The sequence below is a fragment of the Pogona vitticeps genome, chromosome 2, assembly GCF_051106095.1.
Source record: "Pogona vitticeps strain Pit_001003342236 chromosome 2, PviZW2.1, whole genome shotgun sequence".
Taxonomy (NCBI): Eukaryota; Metazoa; Chordata; class Lepidosauria; order Squamata; family Agamidae; genus Pogona; species Pogona vitticeps.
In genome coordinates, this window is record NC_135784.1 from 25,257,012 (window position 1) to 25,281,549 (window position 24,538).

Genomic DNA, 24,538 nt, shown 5'->3' on the forward strand with positions numbered 1-24,538 from the left:
AACATTTGGTCATCCACAATTTGACCACTCCTGTCTTAACGATGGATGCCAGAAACTGAACTTGGGACCATTCTGATGCAAAGCGCCTGCATCAGAATGGGCCCATCAGAATGGGTCACGGTCGGTTGCTACCTTAAAGCCCCCAGTTTAAATTTCTGCTTTAACTGTGATGTCAACACAAAAGTAAACTTTCTTTTTATGTATCAGAGCATAGCATAATTTAATATTATGGATGTATATGAAATATACGTACAGTTAAAAACAAATTGAAATATTAAGACCATTATAAGCAGACTTTTTCAATTGCATTATCTCAGCCACTTATTAGATTTTCATTTTTACACGTGGTGCAGAAAACTTTTTCCTTGATTTTAGCTGTCATCTGGGTGCTGGTATCCATGAAGTGGGAGAGTTTGGTGCTGTATTACTTATTTTGTTCATTCTTTGCTAGTATACCTCCCCACATACTTCTGGAGGGGCAATGCCAGCTAAAGAATAATTTTTTTCAAAGGGGGTAGGTTTCAGGCAACCAGTAGTAATCTTACATAAATCACTAAGAACTACATTCACTTGTTTGGCATGTGTTGGTTTACACCATCTGGCACTACCACATTCTGCTGTGGAGTAGCACAGGAGCCAATAGGGGTTTACCTTGAAAGGGATAGCATATGGATTGCAGGCACTGTGTATGTGCTTAGGGTTGAGTTTAATCTTTTTTAGGCCCAGTGGCATTTGAGGATGTGGTGAGCACTGTTTTGTTTGACAGAAGGGTAATGAGCACTGTGGGTTCAGAATCAGATATTTTATGGCAAAATAAAGGGGACACTCTCCATCCAAGGTAATTAGTTTCATTGTCACACTGCTCTAACAGTTAAGAGATTTCTCCAGCTATTCAGCGCAAATCTGACTTCCTGTAACTTGAGCCCGTTATTATGTGTCCTGAATTCTGGGGTAATCAAGAACAGATCCTACTTTTCCTCTGTACCTTTCAAGTATTGTATTTCAGGGAATTGAAGAGAGGGACAGTTTGTAAATAAAGAACATCTTTTCTTATACATCCTTCTGTACTGATTTTTCAGAGGCACATGGTTCTCTAATGTCAAATGCTGATTTTAATGCTTTCAGACAAAGAAGGCACAACTTGTGCATTGTCAGAGCAAAACCTCTTTAGTCTAGCATCCTGTTTCCCACAGGCACTCAGAAACAAGCCATGCCTGTCCCTTGATTTTTCAAAAATGTTAACGAGCAACAAGATAACAAAAAACTACAATGATAATTTAGTAGCCTCTGTGCATCAGAAAGACGTAACTGTGGTTACCAAAATGTTTTAAATCTTTTCTACTATAATTCAAAGCTCTGAAATTGAAGAAGGAATTTTCCCTGTGGCCCTGGAATGGAACATTAACCCACATCATGTTCTATATTCTCCAAAACATTTCCTTAGAAAAATCTAGTTCTGAACTGGTCCAGAAAAGTATCTGTATTGATACCCTCCCCCCTGCTTTTGATTAGTGTACAAGTCCATGCTTCACATTCTGAATATTTCATCCCTTTCTCTCAATTTTGAACAGAATTCCAACTCATCAACCTTGAGTTGATCATCTGGCTTGAGGAAAGCCCAAGGTTTTCTGATCAGATCATTTTGGAGAATATGGAAGTTACCTCACAGCAAAGCACAGGTAAGTGGAGAAAAGCACAGTGAAACAGGATTGTTGTACATTTTCTCCAGTATTCCAGTAGTATGTCTCTGTGTATCAGATGCTGGGCAACACGAAATGGAGGTTGAGCTTCCCCTCACGTCTTCCTGCCAGGCTTTCCAGAGAAACTGATTGGTGTGGATAGAATGCTGGACTCCATAGAGGCTTTGTGTCTGATCCATCATGGCTCGTCTTAAGATTCTTAAAAATTGCAAGGCAGGCACATTCATTTGTGTATATGATGACTGGTTTTCATTGCTCTTTTCTTTCCCTAACATATTTCCCAGGTCCAAAGCCTGAGCTTATTTCTCATATGGAGCAGGAGGATGACATCTGGGTGCCAGATTCTGAGGAGTGGAATGATGGCAAACAATTGGGTAAGCCAGCTTGATACCAAACAACAGCAACAATAAAACCTACTGGCAGTTGCTTAGAAGAACTGTCAATGAACCAGCCATTGAAATGGCTGAGGGCCAAAAACTGAACCAATGGCACAAGAAGCAACCAACTGATGGAAAAGGAAGGGAGGGAAATATTTATAGTTTCATATGTCTAGATACCAGTGCATGTATAATGGGATACAAACAAGATGAGTTGAACCCTTAATATGGGAAGGATGGCATGAGACAGGGGCAGGGGACGTGTCCAGTGTTTCCTTCAGAATCTGCACAGTTCATTTAGCTCCTTTTATCCGTCAGCCTTGGAAGCCAAACTTTTCTCTGTTTCTTTCCCCCCCCAGAAGATAATTGGAGGGAAACGAGGGTACATATAGAGCAAGAACAGCATTTTATGGACAAACTTGATCTTGCCAGACACCAGCAAACCCACACAGAAGAGGAGGATGGTATGACGGAGTCAAGCTACACATGCATCAACCAAAACACATTTCACGAAAAGCCCCAAAGTGGAAAGAAACGCTTTGAGTGCGAAGTGTGTGGAAAATGTTTTGCTTGCAAATCACACCTCCGGGAGCATCAGAGAATCCACACAGGAGAGAAGCCATACAAATGCCAAGAGTGTGGGAAGTGCTTTCCTCGAGTTTCAAATCTTGTGATCCACCAGAGAGTCCACACAGGAGAGAAGCCATACAAATGTGAGGATTGTGGGAAATGTTATGCTTACAAGTCTGGACTTAAGATCCACCAGAGAGCACACACAGGAGAGAAACCATATAAATGTCAAGATTGTGGAAAATGTTTTGCTTCCAACTCACACATTCTGGAGCATCAGAGAGTCCACACAGGGGAGAAACCTTACAAATGCCAGGAATGTGGGAAAAACTATGCCCAGAATTCACAGCTTGTGATTCACCAGAGAATCCACACAGGGGAGAAACCATACAAATGTGAGGATTGTGAAAAATGTTTCGTTAGTAATTCACAGCTTGTGAGCCACCGAAGAGTCCACACAGGAGTGAAACCATTCAAATGCCAGATGTGCAAGAAATGTTTTGCTTCAAAGCCACAACTTGTGAGCCACCGGAGAGTCCACACAGGAGAGAAACCATACAAATGCCACCACTGTGGGAAATGTTTTGCTGATATATCTCAGTTCTCAAGCCACCAGAGAGTCCACACGGGAGAGAAGCCATACAATTGCCAGGAGTGTGGGAAATGCTTTGCTCAGAATTCGAATTTGAGGAGACACCTGAGAGTCCACAAGGGAGAGAAACCTTACAAGTGCCAGGAATGTGGAAAATGCTTTTCTCATAGTTCAAATGTTGTAAGGCACCAGAGAGTTCACATAAGAGAGAAACCGTATATATGCTCAGATTGTGGGAAATGTTATGCTTCCTATTCACAGCTTGTGAAACACCAGAGATTCCACACAAAAGAAAAACCATACAAGTGTGAGGCATGTGGGAAATGTTTTGCTTCAAATTCACAGCTTCTAAGCCACCAGAGAATCCACACAAGAGGGAAACCATACAAATGCCAGGAGTGTGAGCAGTGTTTTTCACATCGTTCGGCCTTTCTATATCATCAGAGAGTCCACACAGGAGAGAAACCGTACAAATGCCAGGAATGTGGAAAATCCTTTGCTTTTAGTTCAGATCTCCTGACTCACCACAGAATCCACACAGGGGAAAAACCATACAAATGTCAAGAATGCGGAAAACGTTTTGCTCAGAATTCCCAACTCGTTGCCCACCAGAGAATTCATACAGGAGAGAAACCATATAAATGCCAGGAGTGTGGGAAATGTTTTGTTTCTGGTTCAGTTCTTGTCATTCACCAGCGAGTCCACACAGGAGAGAAACCATACAAATGCCGGGAGTGTGGGAAATATTTTTCTCAGAATTCAACCCTTCTGTACCATCAGAGAATCCACAGGAAAGAGAAACCATACAGTTGCCAGGAATGTGGGAAAGTGTTTGGTCGGAACTCACAACTTGTGAGGCATCAGAGAGTCCATGCAGGAAAGAAACAATGAAAATGCCAGTACAGTACTGTGGAAATGTTTTGGTCATAGTTCGGACTTTACACGTAGAAGGTCATGTGTTGGTGCCAGAGGGAAAAAAATCCATAGGTCACTTTCATTTTAACAAATTAAAATTTCATCAGATTGGCCAATCTTTGTTTCTTGTACTTCTACTCTATGTTGCCTTAGCAAGCTGTGTATTTTGCCCAAGGCAGTAAGCAAATCTCTGAGACACTCCTAGCCTTTTGTTTTCAAAGAATGGAGCCTATCATTTCCTCGCCAGCCCAGCATGTACTGCAAGGTATAATTGGACACCTACATGTCTACCATTTGGCTGGATAGCTCAGTGGTGTTGGTATCTGGCAGTAGGCCCCTTGGTGGTGAATTCGATTCCCCACTGTGCTTCCCATGAGTAGAGCCAAATTGTGTGGCTTGGGAAGCTGCAGATTCCCAAAGTGCTCTCATAAAAAGGGAAGGGTAAACCACTTCAAAGTATTCTCTACCTGGAAAACCCTGTAAAAGTTTGATATAAGTCAAAATTGACTTGATGGGACATAACGATGATTATTTCATGTCTGTCAGAGACCAATCAAGCATACAGTCTCAACTTTAGCACTTATAACTTAACTATTTTGTACTTTGACCATTAATTGGTCACTTTTTGGTCACTTTTTGATTTTCAGGTTCCTACCCCCTTTTTAACCACTTTTTCTGCTGAATGGTTCTACAGAACTGAAAAGCTTGCAGGCCTTGTATAGGTTTAGGGAGCATTTGGAATCCAGAGCAGGAAGAAGCCCAACGAATTCTCCAGCGGTAGAAAATGGCTTGCTCACTTCCTGAATCTTAAGAGACATACTTGACATTGTACAAGGGAGGAATCCTGTCAGTGCCTAGTCTGGAAAATATTTTGGTACCATTCAGGTTTACACATTACCAGAAGTTCAGGGGAGAAATTTCATCCATGCCTATGAGATATGTCTTCTTTGTCAATCACTGTCAGTTAAACCATCCCAAAAACCACCCTGGCAACAAAGCCTTTGAATGCACATGATGTGGAGAAAGTTTTTCTCACAACATTCAACTTGTGGATTCTCACAATGTGTTTACAGAAATGAAATCATGTAAAGGGTAAGAAGTGACCTTGGGAAAGTTATTTTGGGACCCACAGCTTCAGAAATCCCCAGCGAGCTTGGCCACCTAGTGTGGAGTCTTCGTTACCTTACGGTTACAAAACAGTGATACAGGTGCACCTCTGGAAGTAGTGGCTGACATTCACTGGGAATCAAGCTGTCTCCACGTGGCTCTGATCACACTGACCTTGGCCATAAAGCCCAAGATGGAAATGGTTTGGTTCTGCTTTTCTTCACAGTGACACATATCTTCGGTACCGCCTCTTTGGATTACTGTAACACACTGTGTTGGACTGCCCATGGAAAGTTAATTGTCTCCAAAATGCTGCTGCCAGACTGTCGGCTGGGGTTGATTATAGAGAAAAGCAGAAATTCCATGTCAGTTCAGCTTTGCAAGATAGCAGTGCATTTATTCACACAATTGAAAATGCCAATTTTGACCTATGAAGCCCTCTATGATTAGGGTCCAGGCTGTTTGAAGGATCATATTTCACCATACAGGCCTTCCTAGGTTTCTAGATGTTCAGAGGTTGCTCCTTAGTGGCCTCAGCACCCTCACCGACAAATATGAGGACCTCTTCAGTGTCTGCTCCCTGGCTAGGAAACATTTTTCCAAGAGAGACAGTGCTGGCCTCCTCCTCCACCTTTTCCAGTAAATAAAGACTCCCCGCCCCCGTCAAGTGTCCAGACTGATTGTGGAAGAAGAGACTTTGAATGAAAGATGCTGTATTTTTTTACTTCTTTTTTTCTGGCATGCTTTTGAATTATTTTAATGCAGTAATTGTTTCAAGATGATATGTTTAATTGTGTTCTACTGTTACAACTGATGGTTTTTAGCTGTGTGTTTTTTTTTTAAATCATGTTGTAATTTACCTTGGTTTTCTGTATTGGGAGAAAGGTGGGATAATAAAAGAGATACTCCTATAATGATGGAGGTTCAGATGACCTATTTGCAGTGTCCCAGCCCTTGCTCCATATCCCCCATTGAAACTGGGGAGCATCAAATGAGATGCTTCACTTGGAATTGAGCCCAACTGAGTAAGGCTAAATGATGTTGGCAGAAGAATGAGGCAACTGCAATTAGGCAGTGTTTTGTTATTGGTACATGGTCTTGCTGGGATTTCACAGCAGTTCTTAGTGCTATGGATCTGCATGTTTAATAATAATAATCATGTGCTATCAAGTCAGGTCTGACTTATGGTGACCCTTTTCACGGTTTTCCAGGTAGAGAATACTCAGAAGTAGTTTACCAAACCCTTCCTCTAAGGGGTGCCCTGGGACTGTGCAGCTTGCCCAAAGCCACATAGGCTGGCTTTTCTCCCAAAAGGGAGAACTAAACTCTCAATTGAACAGTGGGGAATTTAACTCCCAATAGTTGGCTCCATAGCCGGAAACTTAACTTACTGAGCTATCCAACCAGTGAAAAGGTGAAATGTTATTATCCTGCAGCAAGCTAGTTAGCAGCAATATTTGCAGTTACAACTAGCATTTCTTCATAGACCCATCTGTTTTGAGTGCTCCAGCATCTACTGTATTATTAGAATGCCTTATGAGATCATAACTGAAATCTGCTAAACTCACAATTTTTGTATATTAATGCTTTTTGGAATCTAGTAAATTTGATGGTCGGGAGATTCAGGTCAAGCTAAATAAGGCGTTAAAATGTTCTATTTAATGTAATCCATAGAAAACAGCTTTAACAGCCTTAGGTTAAGCCTCTGTGCAATAAGGTAACAAGACCAGCAGTCGTAAGATCAAATCCACGCAATGGAGTGAGCTCCTCTCGCTTGTCCCAGCTCCTGCCAACCTAGCAGTTTGAAGGCATGTAAATGTGAGTAGATAAATAGGTACCACCTCGGTGAGAAGGTAACTGTTTCATGTCTAGTCGCGCTGGCCACATGACCACGGAAACTGTCTTCGGAAAAACGCTCGTTCTATGGCTTGGAGATAGGGATGAGCACCGCGCTCTAGAGTCGGATACGGCTGGACTAAATGTCAAGGGGAACCTTTACCTTACCTATATGTGCTAATTCTTTCTTTTTAAATTAAGGCTCATTCTTCAAAGAAAAAAGTGGGTAGAGAAAAAGAAATCCCAAAATATAATGTCTGGGTATATTAGCTTTTACTTGATTGTTTGGGGAAATTCTTTGATTTCCCCGCCCCGCATTCTCTTCCTTGAAATTTTCAGATGCACAGAGAAGGTTTTCCTTTAAAAATAGACAAGTAAAAACTCAGCAACACGGCAGTAGCAAAACAAAGGAGGATCAGAAGAGAACATTCATCTGAAGTTCTGACTTTGTAAAAATTACGTCTTTCCATAAATCTGCTCTAGCAGGCTTTCTATTGTGTGACTAATCTTGCAGCTAGTGTGAGAATGGGCATGGACCAGGGAGCTTGCTGGAGCAGTGGGAAATGTGTTTATATTTGTATTTTGTTCAGATCAAGCCTTTTTTGTTCTTTTTCTTTTTCTCAAAATTAATTCTGCCATGTGATCTTGGTGACAATTTTTTTTTTCATAATGATCTTCTAAAGTTTTGCTTTTGGCTCCCGGTCTGTTTTCAGTAATATGCATTTGTTTCTCAATAAAGCTATATTCTTTGATACATTCACCCCTCAGGATGACTTTGAATGGGTCCCAAAGGGAGTGTATATTAGTATTTGGACTATAGTGTCATTATCCAGTAAAAAAGGAAGAAATTACCTGCTTGATCTTGGTCAACAAACCAGGGGTAAAGTCCATTGAAAGTGTTTGGGCATGTTATTTAGGAAGTGTACTTTAGCTAAAACTGGCATATGGTGAGAGATGGAAATTAATCTGGTGTTTGAGTTCCAGAGTTAATGTCTAATAGAGCTGGATAAGAGAATGTAGTCAAATCTGGAATAGCAGTAGCATCTACGTGAATAAATTTAATATATCTGTTTTGCAGAATGAAGTTCCTGCCAGCTAAACCATTAGATGCTTAGTAGTTCTAGGCATCCTTCAGTCTCAGGAGATCGTCAGCCATTCTCATGACATGCCTGAGCCAACATAGACATCACTGTTTCAGTAATGTATACATGCTAAAAATTCCAGCTCCTAGGACTACTCTATTTGGAACTTTGTCCTGCCAGGTGATACCCAAACTGCGTCAGAGACAGCGCATATGGAACGTGTTCAACTTCCTCTTCTGCCATGCACAAAGGGTCCAGGACTCACTGCATTACGACGAATCCGCATTACGACGATCTTTTTGCAATCGCAGTTGCGATCGCAAAACGATGGTCTAAATGGGGGAATTTTGCTTTGCAATGATTGGTTCCCTGTTTCAGGAACCGATTCTTTGCAAAAGGATGTTTTTAAACAGCTGATCGGCGGTTTCAAAATGGCCACCAGGTAAATAAAATGGCTCCCCGCTGTGTTTAGGGATGGATTCCTCGCTATACAGGCAGCGAAAATTGCAGCCGTATGGAGGATCTTCGCTGGACGGTGAGTTTTAAGCCCATTGGAATGCATTGAAAGGTTTTCAATGCGTTTCAATGGGCTTTTTATTTTTGCTTTACGATGTTTTCGCTTAACAGCGATTTTCCTGGAATGGATTATCGCCGTTAAGCGAGCACCACTGTATATGCCGTCAACTTCTTATTCAGCCATTCTTTATGAGTCTAGAGAACATGGTAGCTGCTTTGCCAATGCATTTATCCAGCTCGACGTCTAGAGAGAGGGTGTCAAAGATTGTTGAACCAAGGTACATTAAATCATGAACAAGCTCCAATTCTTGTGTAGAGACGGTAATAGAGGGAGGTGAGTCCACGCCCTGGCCCATGACTTGTGTTTTCTTCAGGCTGATTGTTAGTCCAAAATCTTGGCAGGCCTTTCTAAAACGATTCATAAGTTGATGGAGCTCTTCAGCAGAATGGGCAACAACAGCTGCATCATTGTTGAAGACGAAGACTCACATGCATTTCAGCTGGACTTTGGTCTTTGCTCTTGGAGAGATTAAAGAGCTTTCCATCTGATCTAGTCCGGTGATAGACACCAGACTAGATCAAACGCCGGACTTGATCAAGTAGTTCAAACTCCCAATAAATGGAGCATAGGGTGTACATGTATGTGAGTATGACAGTACAGTAGTTCCTCTTCTCCACAGCTTCTATAGCAGTATTCAGATTGCCACCTAGAACTATTGGTCCTTCTTTGAAGGCATCAAAGAAAATGTTCTTGATTAGGACTGTTAACGGAACCAAAAATAAGTGCATACTGATGGAGTTTTTGATGAAAATATAGCAATGCCTGGAGTCTTTCAGTGCCTCTGATTTTAGTGGATTTAGTACCAGCTCTCCAACCTATACTGAATGAACGCAGTTGTGGAGGAGTTTTTTGTATTTATTGAAAGTCTAGAAAAGAATGCCAGATCCAAACGAGAACATAATTCTTAAAGCAGATTAGCAAGGCCAAGTTAAAAAAAACAGTTTGGAAACAACCACCGATTTTTGTTTAAGTAACTAGTGAATATTTACACCATGGGACCTCAAAACAACAGCAGTCAGGGTTCCTGATCTCACACAGAGGTCAGCTGAAATGGGCAAAATGATGGTCTGAACTTCAACAGACACAAGGGCCAAGCAGGTTTTGCATTTGCCCATTCATATACAGTATTTGAACCCCTGCTAATAAAGAAGGTGCCAATCAGCCAATCCAAACCCAGTCCAGGCAAAGCTTTCTGGAACACTGCCAACGTTGCATATTCCCCAGAGAAAAAGCAGTTGTGGCCATTTTGCAGGAAATCAACCCTGAGTGCTCACTAGAAGGACAGATCCTGAAGCTGAGGCTCCAATACTTCGGCCATCTCGTGAGAAGAGAAGACTCCTTGGAAAAGACACAAACCTTCGAGTAATTCAAAGCCTTTTGTTATCTTAGGCCACTAACACATTCCTGACTTATTTTACAGGTAGTTGTGATGGTAAAAGCAGAGAGGAGAACCACAAAGGACACTTTCAACTCATATAGGGAGGAAAGGCATGACAATATAAGTATAACAATAAGTTGTGAATGTCCGTGCTCAGTTCCATTTGGAAACTTTAAAGTGTTGAGGGTTGTTTACAGCCTTCGGAGAGTAAGGGAATCTATATGGTTTCTACGAGGTGTCTTTTTTTTGCTGTGTGATGTGACAATATTAGAGCCCTCTTTGTGCATTCACCTGAAGTGGGGACGGGGATGTGGGGGTTTGCCCCATTCCTAAACAATAGCCAACCAAAACAAGAGACACATGGTGCTGTATAAAGTAACAAAAAGAAAACCCGTGTAGTCTAACTAAATACAAATTACCCGCAGTACGAAATTGAATTTCCCTTAAGTACTCTATCACTTTAAATACTGATGTGTTTCAGTAAGTACAGAATCCACTCCTAAATGAAGCTGTGTCCTGGAGCATCCTAGACCTTCGCAGGCTGAATGTGATTGTGTGCACTGCAAAGGGTTTGTAGGCACACTGAGCCAAAGGCAGTCACAGACCCCTCCGCAGGCTTTCAGGATAAAAGTATCTTATTTTGTGGGCAACTGCATCAGACACTCCTAATTTAAGCCCCATTCATGTTCAGATACTTGCCTAAATATGCCAAAAAACACATTATTATGCAGTAAATGAATGAATGAAACCATATATTAACTGGTGAGGTAGAAGGAATCTCTTTTCTCTCCTAGTCGATGCTTTTTATTCACTTACAAGCTTGTGGTCTCCCCAGTCTCTCTTTTTTTCTGTGGTATCTTCCACTTTCCCTTAGAATTGCCTCACTGAAACCCATCCTCAAAATCACCTCCAACAGCTCCTGATGAATAGGTGTGCTGTCCCTGATGCATGCTGTGTGAACGCCCCATAGTTGCAAACTCCTAAATTGGCAATGCCGGCAATAAACTTTTGCCACCAAGTCACATCTGAGTAATAGTGATCCTACCGGGATTTTGAAGGTACAGTATGTGAGATATTTAGGAATGTAATATATGAAGAGCCTTGCACCACAGTGGTTAAACTGCTGCAGTCAAAACTGGGCTCACAACTCCAGGTTCAATCCCGGGAGTTGGCTTGAGGTTCAATCAGCTTTCCATCTTTCTGAAGCTGGTAAATTCAGTATCCAGCTTGATGAAGGGGGCAATACTATATATCCAGTTTGCTGAAGGGGGCATGTGTTGCCTGCATAAATAACTTGTAAGCCTCCGGGAGACTGCTTTAAGCACTATGGCAGTGGTTCTTAACCTTTGTTACTCGGATGCTTTTGAACTGCAACTCCCAGAAACCCCAGTCAGGACAGCTGGTGGTGAAGGCTTCTGGGAGTTGTAGTCCAAAACTCCTGAGTAACCCAAGGTTAAGAACCAGTGCACTATGGTGCTTTTAAGGAATGTTTTTTTTCCATTCTCCTCGTCCTCCATTCTGTGAGTTCCCATGGCTGAGTGAGGACTTGAACTCAGCTCTCACTGGCTCAAGTGCCTTTACCTCAGTTAAAAAAAAATCCAACGCTATCTAATAGAAGGCGTTGGATTGTTTTGGTCTGGAAATGGCACAGACGGAGAACAAAAGATGTAGAGGCTTTGCTCCCAGTTTCTCTCTCCTGGTAGATCCCGACACTTATTTAAATTGGTTGAGCTCATCTGTCCGCATCTAAATTTATGATCCACCACAAAGTCCTCCGGCACTCATTCAGGAGGCGAGGCGTACAATGGAATGGGCTTTTGTTATGTTTTTTTGCCAGGAGCCTGGCATGGCTTCAGTCACATGACAGGAAGTAAAAACTCCGATGTCGGCCGCAAATTAAAGGCAGCCCGGGTTGCTGGCAAGAGGATCGGGGGCTGTTCCGTAGCTCGAACCCCACCCGAAGCAGGATTCTTGGAAGGCGAGTAAGAGGTCAAGGAGCGAGCAAGGTGAGAGGGAGTAACTAGGGCCGGATTGGGCTCAAAAAAAGGAAAATCCACTCGCCAGAAAAAGAGCGAAGGGGAGAAGTGAGGCAGCAAGGGAGCAATTTTATGAACAGAGAAGCAAATGAAGCTTTTGTAAGGGGAGGGGGTGGTGGACGACTCTGCTGGGGTGGCTGCACCGACCTCCATCCATTTTGGGGAGTATTTGGAAATGCTTGGCTGCGCATAGCAGGCTATAATGCGCATTCTGCACCTTGATTGCCCATCTCTATCTAATTCAACAGGTATGGGTGCAACACCCTCTAGTGAGCAGAGATGAAAAGCCAAGCGGATAGTGTGGGTGGCTGCAATTTTCTAATACAGAAGTAGGGAATTTTCAGATGTTTTAGGTCCCATCCGCTCCAGGCCACCATGGCCGGTAGGCATGATGTGGATTGCAAACCAATCCATGGCACAATGTGGATTGCAGACCAATCCATGTCACGATGTGGATTGCAATCCAATCCATGACACAATGTGGATTGCAGACCAATCCATGGCGTGATGTGGATTGCAATCCAATCCATGGCGTGATGTGGATTGCAAACCAATCCATGGCACGATGTGGATTGCAAACCAATCCATGGCACGATGTGGATTGCAAACCAATCCATGGCGTGATGTGGATTGCAAACCAATCCATGGCACGATGTGGATTGCAGACCAATCCATGGCACGATGTGGATTGCAAACCAATCCATGGCGTGATGTGGATTGCAAACCAATCCATGGCACGATGTGGATTGCAAACCAATCCATGGCGTGATGTGGATTGCAAACCAATCCATGGCACGATGTGGATTGCAAACCAATCCATGGCGTGATGTGGATTGCAAACCAATCCATGGCACGATGTGGATTGCAATCCAATCCATGGCACGATGTGGATTGCAAACCAATCCATGGCGTGATGTGGATTGCAAACCAATCCATGGCGTGATGTGGATTGCAAACCAATCCATGGCACGATGTGGATTGCAGACCAATCCATGGCACGATGTGGATTGCAAACCAATCCATGGCGTGATGTGGATTGCAAACCAATCCATGGCACGATGTGGATTGCAAACCAATCCATGGCGTGATGTGGATTGCAAACCAATCCATGGCACGATGTGGATTGCAAACCAATCCATGGCGTGATGTGGATTGCAATCCAATCCATGGCGTGATGTGGATTGCAAACCAATCCATGGCACGATGTGGATTGCAAACCAATCCATGGCACGATGTGGATTGCAAACCAATCCATGGCGTGATGTGGATTGCAAACCAATCCATGGCACGATGTGGATTGCAGACCAATCCATGGCACGATGTGGATTGCAAACCAATCCATGGCGTGATGTGGATTGCAAACCAATCCATGGCACGATGTGGATTGCAAACCAATCCATGGCGTGATGTGGATTGCAAACCAATCCATGGCGTGATGTGGATTGCAAACCAATCCATGGCACGATGTGGATTGCAAACCAATCCATGGTGTGATGTGGATTGCAAACCAATCCATGGCACGATGTGGATTGCAATCCAATCCATGGCACGATGTGGATTGCAAACCAATCCATGGCGTGATGTGGATTGCAAACCAATCCATGGCGTGATGTGGATTGCAAACCAATCCATGGCACGATGTGGATTGCAGACCAATCCATGGCACGATGTGGATTGCAAACCAATCCATGGCATGATGTGGATTGCAAACCAATATATGCGGGACCTCAAATTCCAAATCTCTATTCTAATACCTTTTGGTGACCTGGACGTGAACGTGGGAATCTTTTATTTCAGCCCCTCACACGCTTGTTTTCTGGGTTGTAAGTCTCTAAGTCACAAGCAGGAAGTTCCAAACATGGGCAATATTGCAAAGTTTCATTTGAAGAAGTGATCAAGTGTGTGGAAACACGATTTATGTAGTCCAGAAATTTCAGAGATGACGGCCGGTATCCTGTTTCATATTTATCCACATGTGGAGCTTTAATTGCATTAACTGTTATGGTGATCATCACATAGGTAAAGGTTCCCCTTGACAATTTATCAGAACCGGTCGGTTCTGCCCAATAAGATTCCACCTGCCATTTTCAGATACTGAATTATAAAATCATTTTGTTGATGAAGATCTTGATTCAAGAGATATTTGTATAGATAACAATCTGTGGTGGCTGGCTGTAGATGATTATTTAAGATAACATGAATGGGAGAAGGCAGGCAGGATGGAGAAGACCTTATGGGCTGAAGAGAGGACTGCTTCCGATGCGGCACGGTATCACTGTTTGAAAACTGCCATAACTACAATCATTAGAGCTATTATTATTATTTATTTATTTAATTTATATCCCGCCTATCTAGTCGCGGTGGACTACTCTAGGCGGCCAACAACAGAGATAAAATTCAATAACATAAAACAGCATAATTACAACAACAATTAAAAGTAGCTGTGATGATATCCAGTCTTTAGTGGGAGGAGAACAACAAGGAGAAAAGGCATTTATGGCAATTTGCTGCCAAAAGCTACATAATTTCCATTATGAAGGTGAAAATCAGCAATAAAATTCTGGCCATTGTTTTAATAGTGGTCCTCCCAAGTGAATGACAAAGAATTAGATAGTTTTAACTCAGTGTAAGTTAGCAAAATATATTAAGCATTTTCTACTAATTTGTTTTATTGGTTGTTTTAAAAAAAAAATTCCCCACTTTTCTCTTTAAAAAGGACCCAAGGTGGCATACAGCAATGAAATACAATATTTAAAGTTGAAAACAATGAGTATAAAACTGTGGTTAGCGTCATTAAAAGACAATATTTAAAACTACGTTCAGTGAACAAGGAGGCATCTTACAATATTAACAGGCAGTATTAAGGTGAAGATCAGTAAGTATACAAAAAATTTTAAAATGTCACTCTGAAAAATGGAAAACACAAGTAGTAATAAAAATCCAAGCAGTAGTGCATAATAGTCTGTCTAAAAATGACACACAGGTAGCTGGTTTATTGAAGGAACACTTGCCTGAAGAGAAGAGTCTTTGCCTGCTTGTGGAAGGATAGCAAAAATGGGCCCAGCCTGGCCTCCTGTGGGAGGGAGTTCCCAAGTCTGGAAGCAACAACAGGGAAGGCTCTGTCCTGTTTCCCCATCAGATGCACTTGCGAAGCTGGCGGGATGAGAGAAAGGCTTCTCCTGATGATCTTAACACCTGAGACAGCTCATAATGGGAGATACGGTCTTTGAGATAGTTTGGACCCAGACCATTTAGGACTTTATAGGTTAAATCCAGCATTTTAAATTGTGCCTGGTAACTGATTGGCAGCCAGTGGAGCTGCTGTAACGGGGGGGGGGGGATGTGATCCCTGTAACCAGCCCCAGTTAGCAATCTGGCTGCTGCATTTTTGGACCCATTGAAGTTTCCTGACACTTTCCATCGGCATCTCCACGTAGAGCACATTACAGTAATCCAGCTGGGAAGTAACTAGGGTGTGTTGTCTTGGAATTGAAGAGAGAATTCTGTACCCTATGAAGGAAGCATGTTATCTTACACCATATTCTAGATTTCTTAAACAGTTAATAAAATGAAATGAGCAGGAAGCACCTGGTGGCTATGAAAGAGCCCGCAGAGTTAAGAGTATCTGTGTTGGTTTGTTCAGTTCAATTAGCAAGTGCATACTTTGAATCCTAAATCCCATAACTTAATATTTTCTCTCTTTTTCTGTCTCATCTATTCTTGAGCAGGATTTCCACTTGTCAGACTTAAATTGGGTGTCCCAGACCCATTGTTCTCTGATCAACTCACCTTGAAGGAAATGGAGGTCACATCAGAACACAACACAGGTGAGAAAGAGAAACAAAAATTTGCCAGGAGCCTGACTTGGCTTCATTCACATGATAGGAAGTGGAAAACTTACGTTGCCCGCAAATTAAAGAAAGCCAAATGGTGTAACAGTATCGGGGACCCCCTGAATTGCATATTTGCTCTGAACGCTAAAGCAGGGTTATGGAATGTATGGCCAGATGTTGCTCAACAGCCTAGTCAAGAATGATGGCAGTTGCAGACCAACATCTGGAAAGCCACCCATTCCTTACCTTTTCTGTTACAAAATGCATCTCTCCTCTTTCTCAGCTAGAAGTTCAACCTTTGTATCATACTGTATGCACACCCTTCTCTTGATCAGTTCCCAGGAACAGCCATTGCTGAAAAGAGAGAGAGTCTCGTGCTACCTTAAAGACTACTACTGGGCATGAGCTTTTGTAGGCCTACTTCGTGAAGCATGTTGAAGTCTTTGAAAATGCCAAATAAAATTTGTCAGCCTTTAAGGTGTGACAAAACGGTATTCTCGAAGGCTTTCATGGCCGGGATCTGATGGTTGTTGTGGGTTTTTTGGGCTCTTTGGCTGTGTTCTTAAGGTTGTTCTTCCTAACGTTTCACCAGTCTCTGTGGCCGGCATCTTCTGAGATCAGGAGTCAGAACTCTGTCTGTGCTCTGGTGCAGTTTGTTTGGATAGTTGAGTATCCAAACAAACTGCACCAGGTTTTGTCCTTTTCAGGAGGACAAAAGGGATCAGCTTTTGTCCTTTTCAGGAGATGGGTGATTGTGGTGATCAGCGTGTTTTTTGTTGTGGGTGTATTATTGTGATAAGAGGGAGAGATTATCTGTCATTGTGATTAATGGGTGTTGTTAGCTGGTGTTTTGTGTGCAGTGATCACTGGTCCTTGTAGCTGGGTAGAGTTCGTAGACTTTTTGCAGGCTGTATTTTTCAGTGCTGGGAGCCAGGCTTTGTTGAGTTTTACACTTTCTTCTTTTTTTGTTGAAGCTCTGCTGGTGTTTGTGGATTTCAATGGCTTCCCTGTGCAGTCTAATATAATGATTGCTGGTGTTGTCCAGTACTTCAGTAGTTTGAAATAGAATTTCATGTCCAGCTTGTTTTAGGGCATGTTTAGCTGCTGATGGTTTTGCCGGTTGTTTTAGTCTGCAGTGTCTCATGTTTTTTGGTTCTGGTGTGGATGCTGCATTTTGTGGTTGCAATGTATACCTAGCCACAACTGCAAGGTATCTGGTATCTGTGGTTTGTTCCACAACTGTGTGTGCTGTTAGCCACTTGTTACGTATTATCCAGACAGATCATCGCAATGGGCTACTTTGGTTGTGAAGACACCATATCTTCACCGCTGGTTTTTCCAACATTAATACTGCAGTATTGTTTACTCAGACAAACGTTTTGGCAGGCTTCACTTTATTATCCAGGCCAAAATAATTATCGTAGGTCTGGGAAGAAAAAAACCCCACATGACATTATTTTTCTGCAGTGTCGTTATAGCAAGTCCCTACCCATTGCACCCTCTAGTTTCTGAATTGCCATGCTCCCTTCTTTACCTGCTGTATTTCTCCTGTCGCTTCACTTCTCCTCACTGGAGGAGTTGCGGAGGTAAGGTTTTCTGGATGCTGAGGAAAGGAACATCTCACATACCAGATCACAGTTTGACAGGATGCCACACCAAATATCTTTTGAAGACTTGACTAGAAATATCCTTGTCACTGACTCTGCTCTGCAAAGTTGCATTTTTCACCCATCAGCTTTTTGTTGGAAGTTGGTTGGGGGTCATCTTAGCCCTGCAAAATACACAGCCAGGCTGATGATGAAAAGCAATCTACTTTCCCTTTGAAAGAAGGTGCACAGTCCTGGTGCACCCTGTGCACAGTTGTCTGCCCAAGAATATGATACAGGAGTATCTGTAAAATATTGGCTTGGAGAACACACAGCTTCTTGGAAAACTGGAGCAGATGTATGTTTATTTTGCTGTGACTACTGCAGCAAAATTAAAAAAGGGGGAAAGCACAGAGTACAAAAGAAAAGAGAGAGAGAGAGAGAGAGAGCACAGTGGTGTCTTTTTCTTAGGTTCTTAACAGATGAACATTATCCATTGGTTGTTGTGGGTTTTTCAGGTTCTTTGGCCGTGTTCTGAAGGTTGTTCTTCCTAACGTGTCACCAGTCTCTGTGGACGGCATCTTCAAAGGACAGCACGAAAAACCCACAACAACCATTAGATCCTGGCCGTGAAAGCCTTCACGAAAACATTATCCATCTTTACAGGATTAGTAAGTGATGCTGAAATCTAGGTCCCAGTCCTGGATAAATTATAAAGTTTTTGGGTAACTGCATCTCTCATTCTTCTATGCTGAAGCTTATGTTCTTGGACTGCAACTCCCAGAAATCTTGGCCAGCTCAGCCAGCAGTGAAGGCTTCTGGGAGTTGTAGTCCAAGAACATTGGGGGACCCAAGGTTGAGGACCGCTAAGTTAGGAGATGCTCCTGAGATGGTCAGAATGAGAACATAAAAAGCAACAGACCAGCCATTTCTTTATTCATATGTGTTAACTGGTTCTGTTTGGCTATCATTATTTATTGAATGATTTTTTTTTGTTATGTTATGAACTGTCAAGTCAGAACAGCTACCTTAATAGGCTTTCAAGGTAAGTGACATAGTTAGGGAGTGGTTTTAGCAGTATCAATTCCCAAGCACAGTGAGTTTCCATGGCCAAATGCAGATGCAAATCCAGGTCTCCTGAGCCCTAGTCCATCACTCTGCCCCACTACATTGCATGGGTTAGCACTGTATTTTTAGCCCCTCCAAACAGCCAAGGTTTTCAAGGTTGTGCATCACAAATTAAAAATAGAAAAACACAAACAATAATATAGTAAATGAAGAGACTGTAGTTTAAGCCCCAGATACATTAGCAAAGCACAGAAACATTAGTTTGTTAAAGTAAAAGCAGCTGCAAGTTGAATGACGGCAAAGTTTTGAAAGCACTGCAATGTGAGAAGGGAGACACAAACACCATAACTACTGGAACAAGAGAGATATATTACATATTCTCTTTGCCCCCTAAGTTTCCTTTCATTCACATTCCTCATTGTTGGTCTGCATGTCTCTCAGACTTAAGATTCAGTCTTGTCTTCCCTTATCCTTCTTCCTAGCAGATAACTGGAAAGAAATGAATGACTGCGTAAATCATGGAAGGAGTTTTACAAACAAAATGGATCTTGCTAGAGGCCAGCAAACCCCCAAGGAAGGGAAAGGTTTTACCAAAGAGCAAAACTACACATGTGGCAAATGTGGGGAAGATTTTGCACACAGGGCGGCACTTATCCTTCACAAGAAGATCCATGCCAGGAAGAAACGTTTTCCATGTGAAGTGTGTGGGAAATGTTTTGCTTGCAACTCGCACCTTGTGGAGCATCAGAGAGTTCACACAGGGGAAAGACCATACAAATGTCAGGAGTGTGGGAAAGGCTTTGCTTCCAGTTCAGGCCTTGTGATCCATCACAGAGTCCACACAGGAGAGAAACCATACAAATGTGAGGAGTGTGGGAAGTGTTTTGCTCATAAGTTTGGACTTATAAGACATCAAACAGTTCATACAGGAGAGAGATCATACAAGTGCCAGGAATGTGGAAAATGTTTCGCTTCCAATTCACATCTTCTGGAGCATCAGAGAGTCCACACAGGAGAGAAACCGTACAAATGCCAGGAGTGTGGGAAATGTTTCGCTCAGAATTCACACCTTGTAATCCATCGGAGAGTCCATACTGGGGAGAAACCCTACAAATGCCAGGAGTGTGGGAAATGTTTTGCTCAAAATTCAAACCTTGTGAGCCATCAGAGATTTCACACCAAAGAGAAACCATATAAATGCCAAGTGTGCAGGAAGTGTTTTGCTTCCAGTTCACAGCTTGTGATCCATGAGAGAGTCCACACAGGAGAAAAACCATACAAATGCCAGGAATGTGGGAAATGTTTTGCCCACAATTCACATTTTTCAAGCCATCTGAAAGTCCATACAGGAGAAAAACCATACAAATGCCAGGAGTGTGGAAAATGTTTTGCTCAGAGTTCATACTTGATGAGGCACCAGAGAATCCATATAGGAGAGAAACCATACAAATGCCAGGAATGTGGAAAATGTTTTGCTCATCATTCAAATCTTGTGAGGCACCAGAGAGTTCACACAAGGGACAAACTGTACAAATGCCTGGAATTTGGGAAATGTTACGTTTCATATTCACAGCTTCGAAAACACCAGAGATTTCACACAAGAGAAAAACCTTATAAATGCCAGGCATGCAAGAAATGTTTTGCTTCTAGTTCACAGTTTGTGAGCCACCAGAGAGTCCACACAGGAGAGAAGCCATACAAATGCCAAGAATGTGGGAAATCTTTTGCTCACAATTCTACATTTCTGTACCATCTAAGAGTCCACAGAGGAGAGAAACCATATAAATGCCAAGAGTGTGGAAAATGCTTTGCTTCTAGTTCACAACTTCTGACCCACTATAGAATCCACACAGGAGAGAAACCTTTTAAATGCCAAGAGTGTGGGAAGTGTTTTGCTCAGAATTCACTTCTGGTCACCCACCACAGAATTCACACTGGGGAGAAACCATACAAATGCCAGGTGTGTGGGAAATGTTTTGCTTCCAGTTCAGTTCTTGTCATTCACCGGAGAGTCCACACTGGTGAGAAGCCATACAAGTGCCAGGAGTGTGGGAAAGGCTTTGCTCAGAATGCAACCCTTCTGTACCATCAGAGAATCCACAGAGGAGAGAAGCTGTACAGCTGCCAGATATGTGGGAAACTGTTTGGTCGGAATTCGCAGCTTGTGAGGCATCAGAGAGTCCATACACAGGAAAAACCATGCAAATCCCAGTAGAATATGATTTGCTTACACTTGAAGTCTGACAGAATTGCACAGATTCTGTATTGAACTGGTGGGTCATTCAGTGGTTTAGGTCTCTAGCTGTGGAGCCAATGGTTGAGGGTTCGATTCCCTTCTGTGCCTCCCTGACAGGGGCTGGACTCAATGAGCCATAGGTGTCCTTCCAGCTCTGTAGTCCTCACTGAAATTATTATTCTAAGACTATTTTCAGAAAATGGACTTAATAGGGAACTCATTCAAAGATTTTTCCAACCATTCTCACCATGCAAAATATTATCTAGGATAATTTACCAGAGATTACATGTTGAGGAGAAACTTCACCAGGTCTCTGGCCTTTGGAAACACCCCTTAGTCCAATCAACTGCAACAAGCTGCCCCAAACATTACTTGGAGGGAAATACCTTGAGTGCACAAATTGTAGTAATGTTTTTATCACACCATCATCAACAAAATTACAAAATGACAAAAGTAAGGCCATGTATGTCTGATGTTGGAAAAGTTACTTTTTTTAGACTTCTTTTGGAATCCTCTAATCATCATAACGAGCAAGGGAGGAGCCACCAAAAAAAGCTTTGTGAAATAAAGTAAATGTAGGTACGCGGTGTTAAGTGAAATAAGGGATTTGAATGTTCTGCACAGCATATTCAATGGAAAACTGTCTCTGTATAGGCACATTAAAAGTGAAGGCTGGTTCTGAAATAAAGGTGATGGTAGTATTAAGTGGTAAGAAACATGAGCACCACCCAATAGTTGAAAGTGGTTTCCAGTACATCCAGACCATGTGATGGGGAGTAAGAAATGGACAGCATACATGGAGCAAGGACACCCTTCTTCCATTGAAGATCCCCACTCCATGGCTAGAAGGACAAAACACTCACCACTCAGCTTTCTGAAGATCTAGGTTTTTTTTAAAAAAAATTGAATCTGTGTTTTTCAGCTGCCAGCTTCATCCTGTTATTTTGTTGAGATGTATGGGCTAACTAGAGTAAAGGGGCTTACATAAATGAGATTTTGATCAGATAACACTAGAAGTGTGTGGATTTGTGTTTGATAGTCTCAGCTCCCAGAAATCCCCGTTTGGCACCTGGGGAACTATAGTCCAGAAACAAATCTGCAGACACATAGTTAATGCTTACATAGGTTCCAGGAATTCAGTGGATGTGCTCTAGCTGGGATTGAAAACAACCTCTTATCTCAATTTACACATTTAAACGCATGATTGTTGGTTTCCTTCTACCTCATTTTTTTAAGTATTTTTTAATTTTCTATAACTATAACATAAACAAAACATATACATATAACATATAAACTCAAATACAATGACTGTGTTCCCCACCACTATGTATGGGACCTCTTGCCATCTTCTTCTTTTCTTCTATTGTCCTCTTCTCCAAAACTGCATAGATTCTTGATTTGGAGCTTTCCCTTTCCCCCTTAGCACATATTCCAAAAATGTGCCCCATATTTCATAAAAATTATTCTTTTTCAATTCTCCTTTCTTAATCGTTAAATTACAAGTTAATTTATCATTTATTGCTATATTCCATATTTCTTTGTACCATTCTTCAATTTGCAATTCAGTTTTTAATTTCCATTCCCTAGCAATAATCAATCTAGCTGCTGTTAATAAATTAATTATCAATTCTTTAGTCATTTTGTCATATTCCACATTCTCATATATTGATAACAAAGCAATCTCGGCATCACATTCTATATCTTTTCCACACATATAGCTTAATTCTTTGAAAATTTGTTTCCAAAATCTTTGCACTTTTTCCACATTCCCACCACATATGAAAGTATGTACCAACTTCTTTCTCGCATTTCCAACAGACATTCAGATGATTGGCATTAATTTTGTTTAATTTGAACGGTGTTAAATACCATCTTAAACTGAATTTAAATTTTTTCCCCTTATTCTTACTGACATAAATCTTAAAACCCTCATTTTCCATATCTTCCTCCATTCTTCTTCATTTATTCTTTTTCCAATGTCTTGTTCCCACTACCTCATTTTCTGTTGTTCCTCTGGACATTTTATGATTGTCCTCCCCCTACCTTTTCTCATATTTGCATAATAAAAACATACAAATGAAACAAGCTAGTGTTTGAGAAAAGGAACATCTGGGTAGCCAGCTGTTGGAACAAAATATCAGTGTTTAAAAGCTTTGGTTCACTTTTATACACAATTCAGTTGCTAAGCTAGTGGCTCCCTAGCTTGAACTTTTAAAATTAAAACTAAATTATTATAACTTCAGTAGGAATATTAGTACAGAAGGTGACATATTACTTCTGGGTAAAAAGCTCACTTTTCAGCCAGCCTCACCCCTTGTTTTCTTGGTATTTGAAGCTATGGGGTTAGAATCATGGGCTTCTGAAATGAACTCATTTCCAAATTGGATTTTTCAGTCAATGTCAAAGAGGAGGCTTCAAGTTAATAGTAAATGTCAGAGAGCATATCTGTAAAGGGTTAAGTGCTATCGTAATACAATATACAAAGATTACACTGCTCTTCCTGGAAAACTGTCCCGACATCTAACTTTTCCTTGCATATGAGGGATGCTGTGGGTTTTAACTAAGAGCAGACAAAATGTACTACAGTCGATGAAAGTAAAGAGTTCACCGAGGTGTGGACAGTATGGAGGGGAGAGATGCTGTCCAGTGGGGATCTCACTCAACTTGAATTCCCATTAGGATCTGATCTGAGGATTTGGTACAGGAAACCGCCTGCTACTGGTATTAGCAAAGCAAAGTGTTCTGCCTCATAGCATTTAAAACACTCTGTGGATGGTTTACAACTTAGTTTGCAAACTATACATTGCACACATACACACACACACCCTGGTGAGGTGAGTACTCAATTTACCAATCTTGGAAAGATGGATTGACCCAAATTCAATCTATCAGAATTAAATTTGGGTCACGAGCAGAGACTTGACTGCAGTACTGCAGTGTAACCACTCCAACCTGAGGCTCCTCTGTCAGAAGGAGTATCAGATAGCTTTTTAATTCCCAAGTAAACTTTTATTTTGGCAGGAAGACTGTGTTGGAGGAAAAATGGCTTTTAAAGGTGCCTGGTTGGCTTTGGGGAAGAGGAAGCTATATATCTCACTGGACAACGAGACGTGCTTATTGTGACATTTTACTTACACAGGCATTTGTTTTCATTTAGATTTACTCTAGTAGTTAATTTGTTGAGTATCTTGTTCTAGTATTCTTAGTTTTGTTTGTAGTCTTGTGTATGTACAAGGCCTGGCAGGCAAACGAGCAATAAACTGAAATGAACTATAGGTGTAGTGAAATAACTTAGTCTCATTTGGGGCTGTTTCTGCTTTAAGGATTTTATACAGTTCATCTATCTTGGATATATAAGCTCCACAAAGCTAAGGAAGATGTTCCATGTGATCAGGACTGGCATAAAGTTTCCCCTTGACATTTAGTCCAGTCGTGTCCGACTCTAGGGTGCGGTGCTCATCCCTGCTTCCAACCCATAGAGCCAGCATTTGTCTGAAGACAGTTTCCGTGGTCACGTGGCCAGTGTGATTGAACACGGAACTCCGTGACCTTCCCACTGAGGTGGTACCTGTTTATCTAGTCACATTTTACATGCTTTCGAACTGCTAGGTTGGCAGGAGCTGGGACAAGCGACGGGCACTCACT

The 24,538-nt window shown here is 41.9% G+C and overlaps 1 protein-coding gene across 6 annotated transcripts in view; it reads left to right on the top strand.

Annotated features, from left to right (window-relative positions):
• LOC110070415 (uncharacterized) overlaps nt 1-24,168 on the top strand; it is a 45,320-nt gene extending 21,152 nt beyond the window's left edge. Inside the window, exons 5-9 of one of the 6 annotated variants that reach the window (XM_072988821.2) lie at nt 1,572-1,679; nt 1,985-2,074; nt 2,437-4,009; nt 4,461-4,464; nt 19,400-24,168. In XM_072988821.2, coding sequence (XP_072844922.2) covers nt 1,572-1,679; nt 1,985-2,074; nt 2,437-4,009; nt 4,461-4,464; nt 19,400-20,872 — 3,248 coding nt within the window. In that variant the 3' untranslated portion in view covers nt 20,873-24,168. Of the gene's footprint in view, nt 1-1,571; nt 1,680-1,984; nt 2,075-2,436; nt 4,010-4,460; nt 4,465-11,981; nt 12,141-13,900; nt 15,046-15,898; nt 15,998-18,107; nt 18,261-19,139 lie in introns of those variants that run through there. The other 5 variants (XM_078388566.1, XM_020778085.3, XM_020778086.3 and 2 more) reach the window with 5 other exon arrangements.
• The last annotated feature ends 370 nt before the right edge of the window (nt 24,169-24,538 follow it).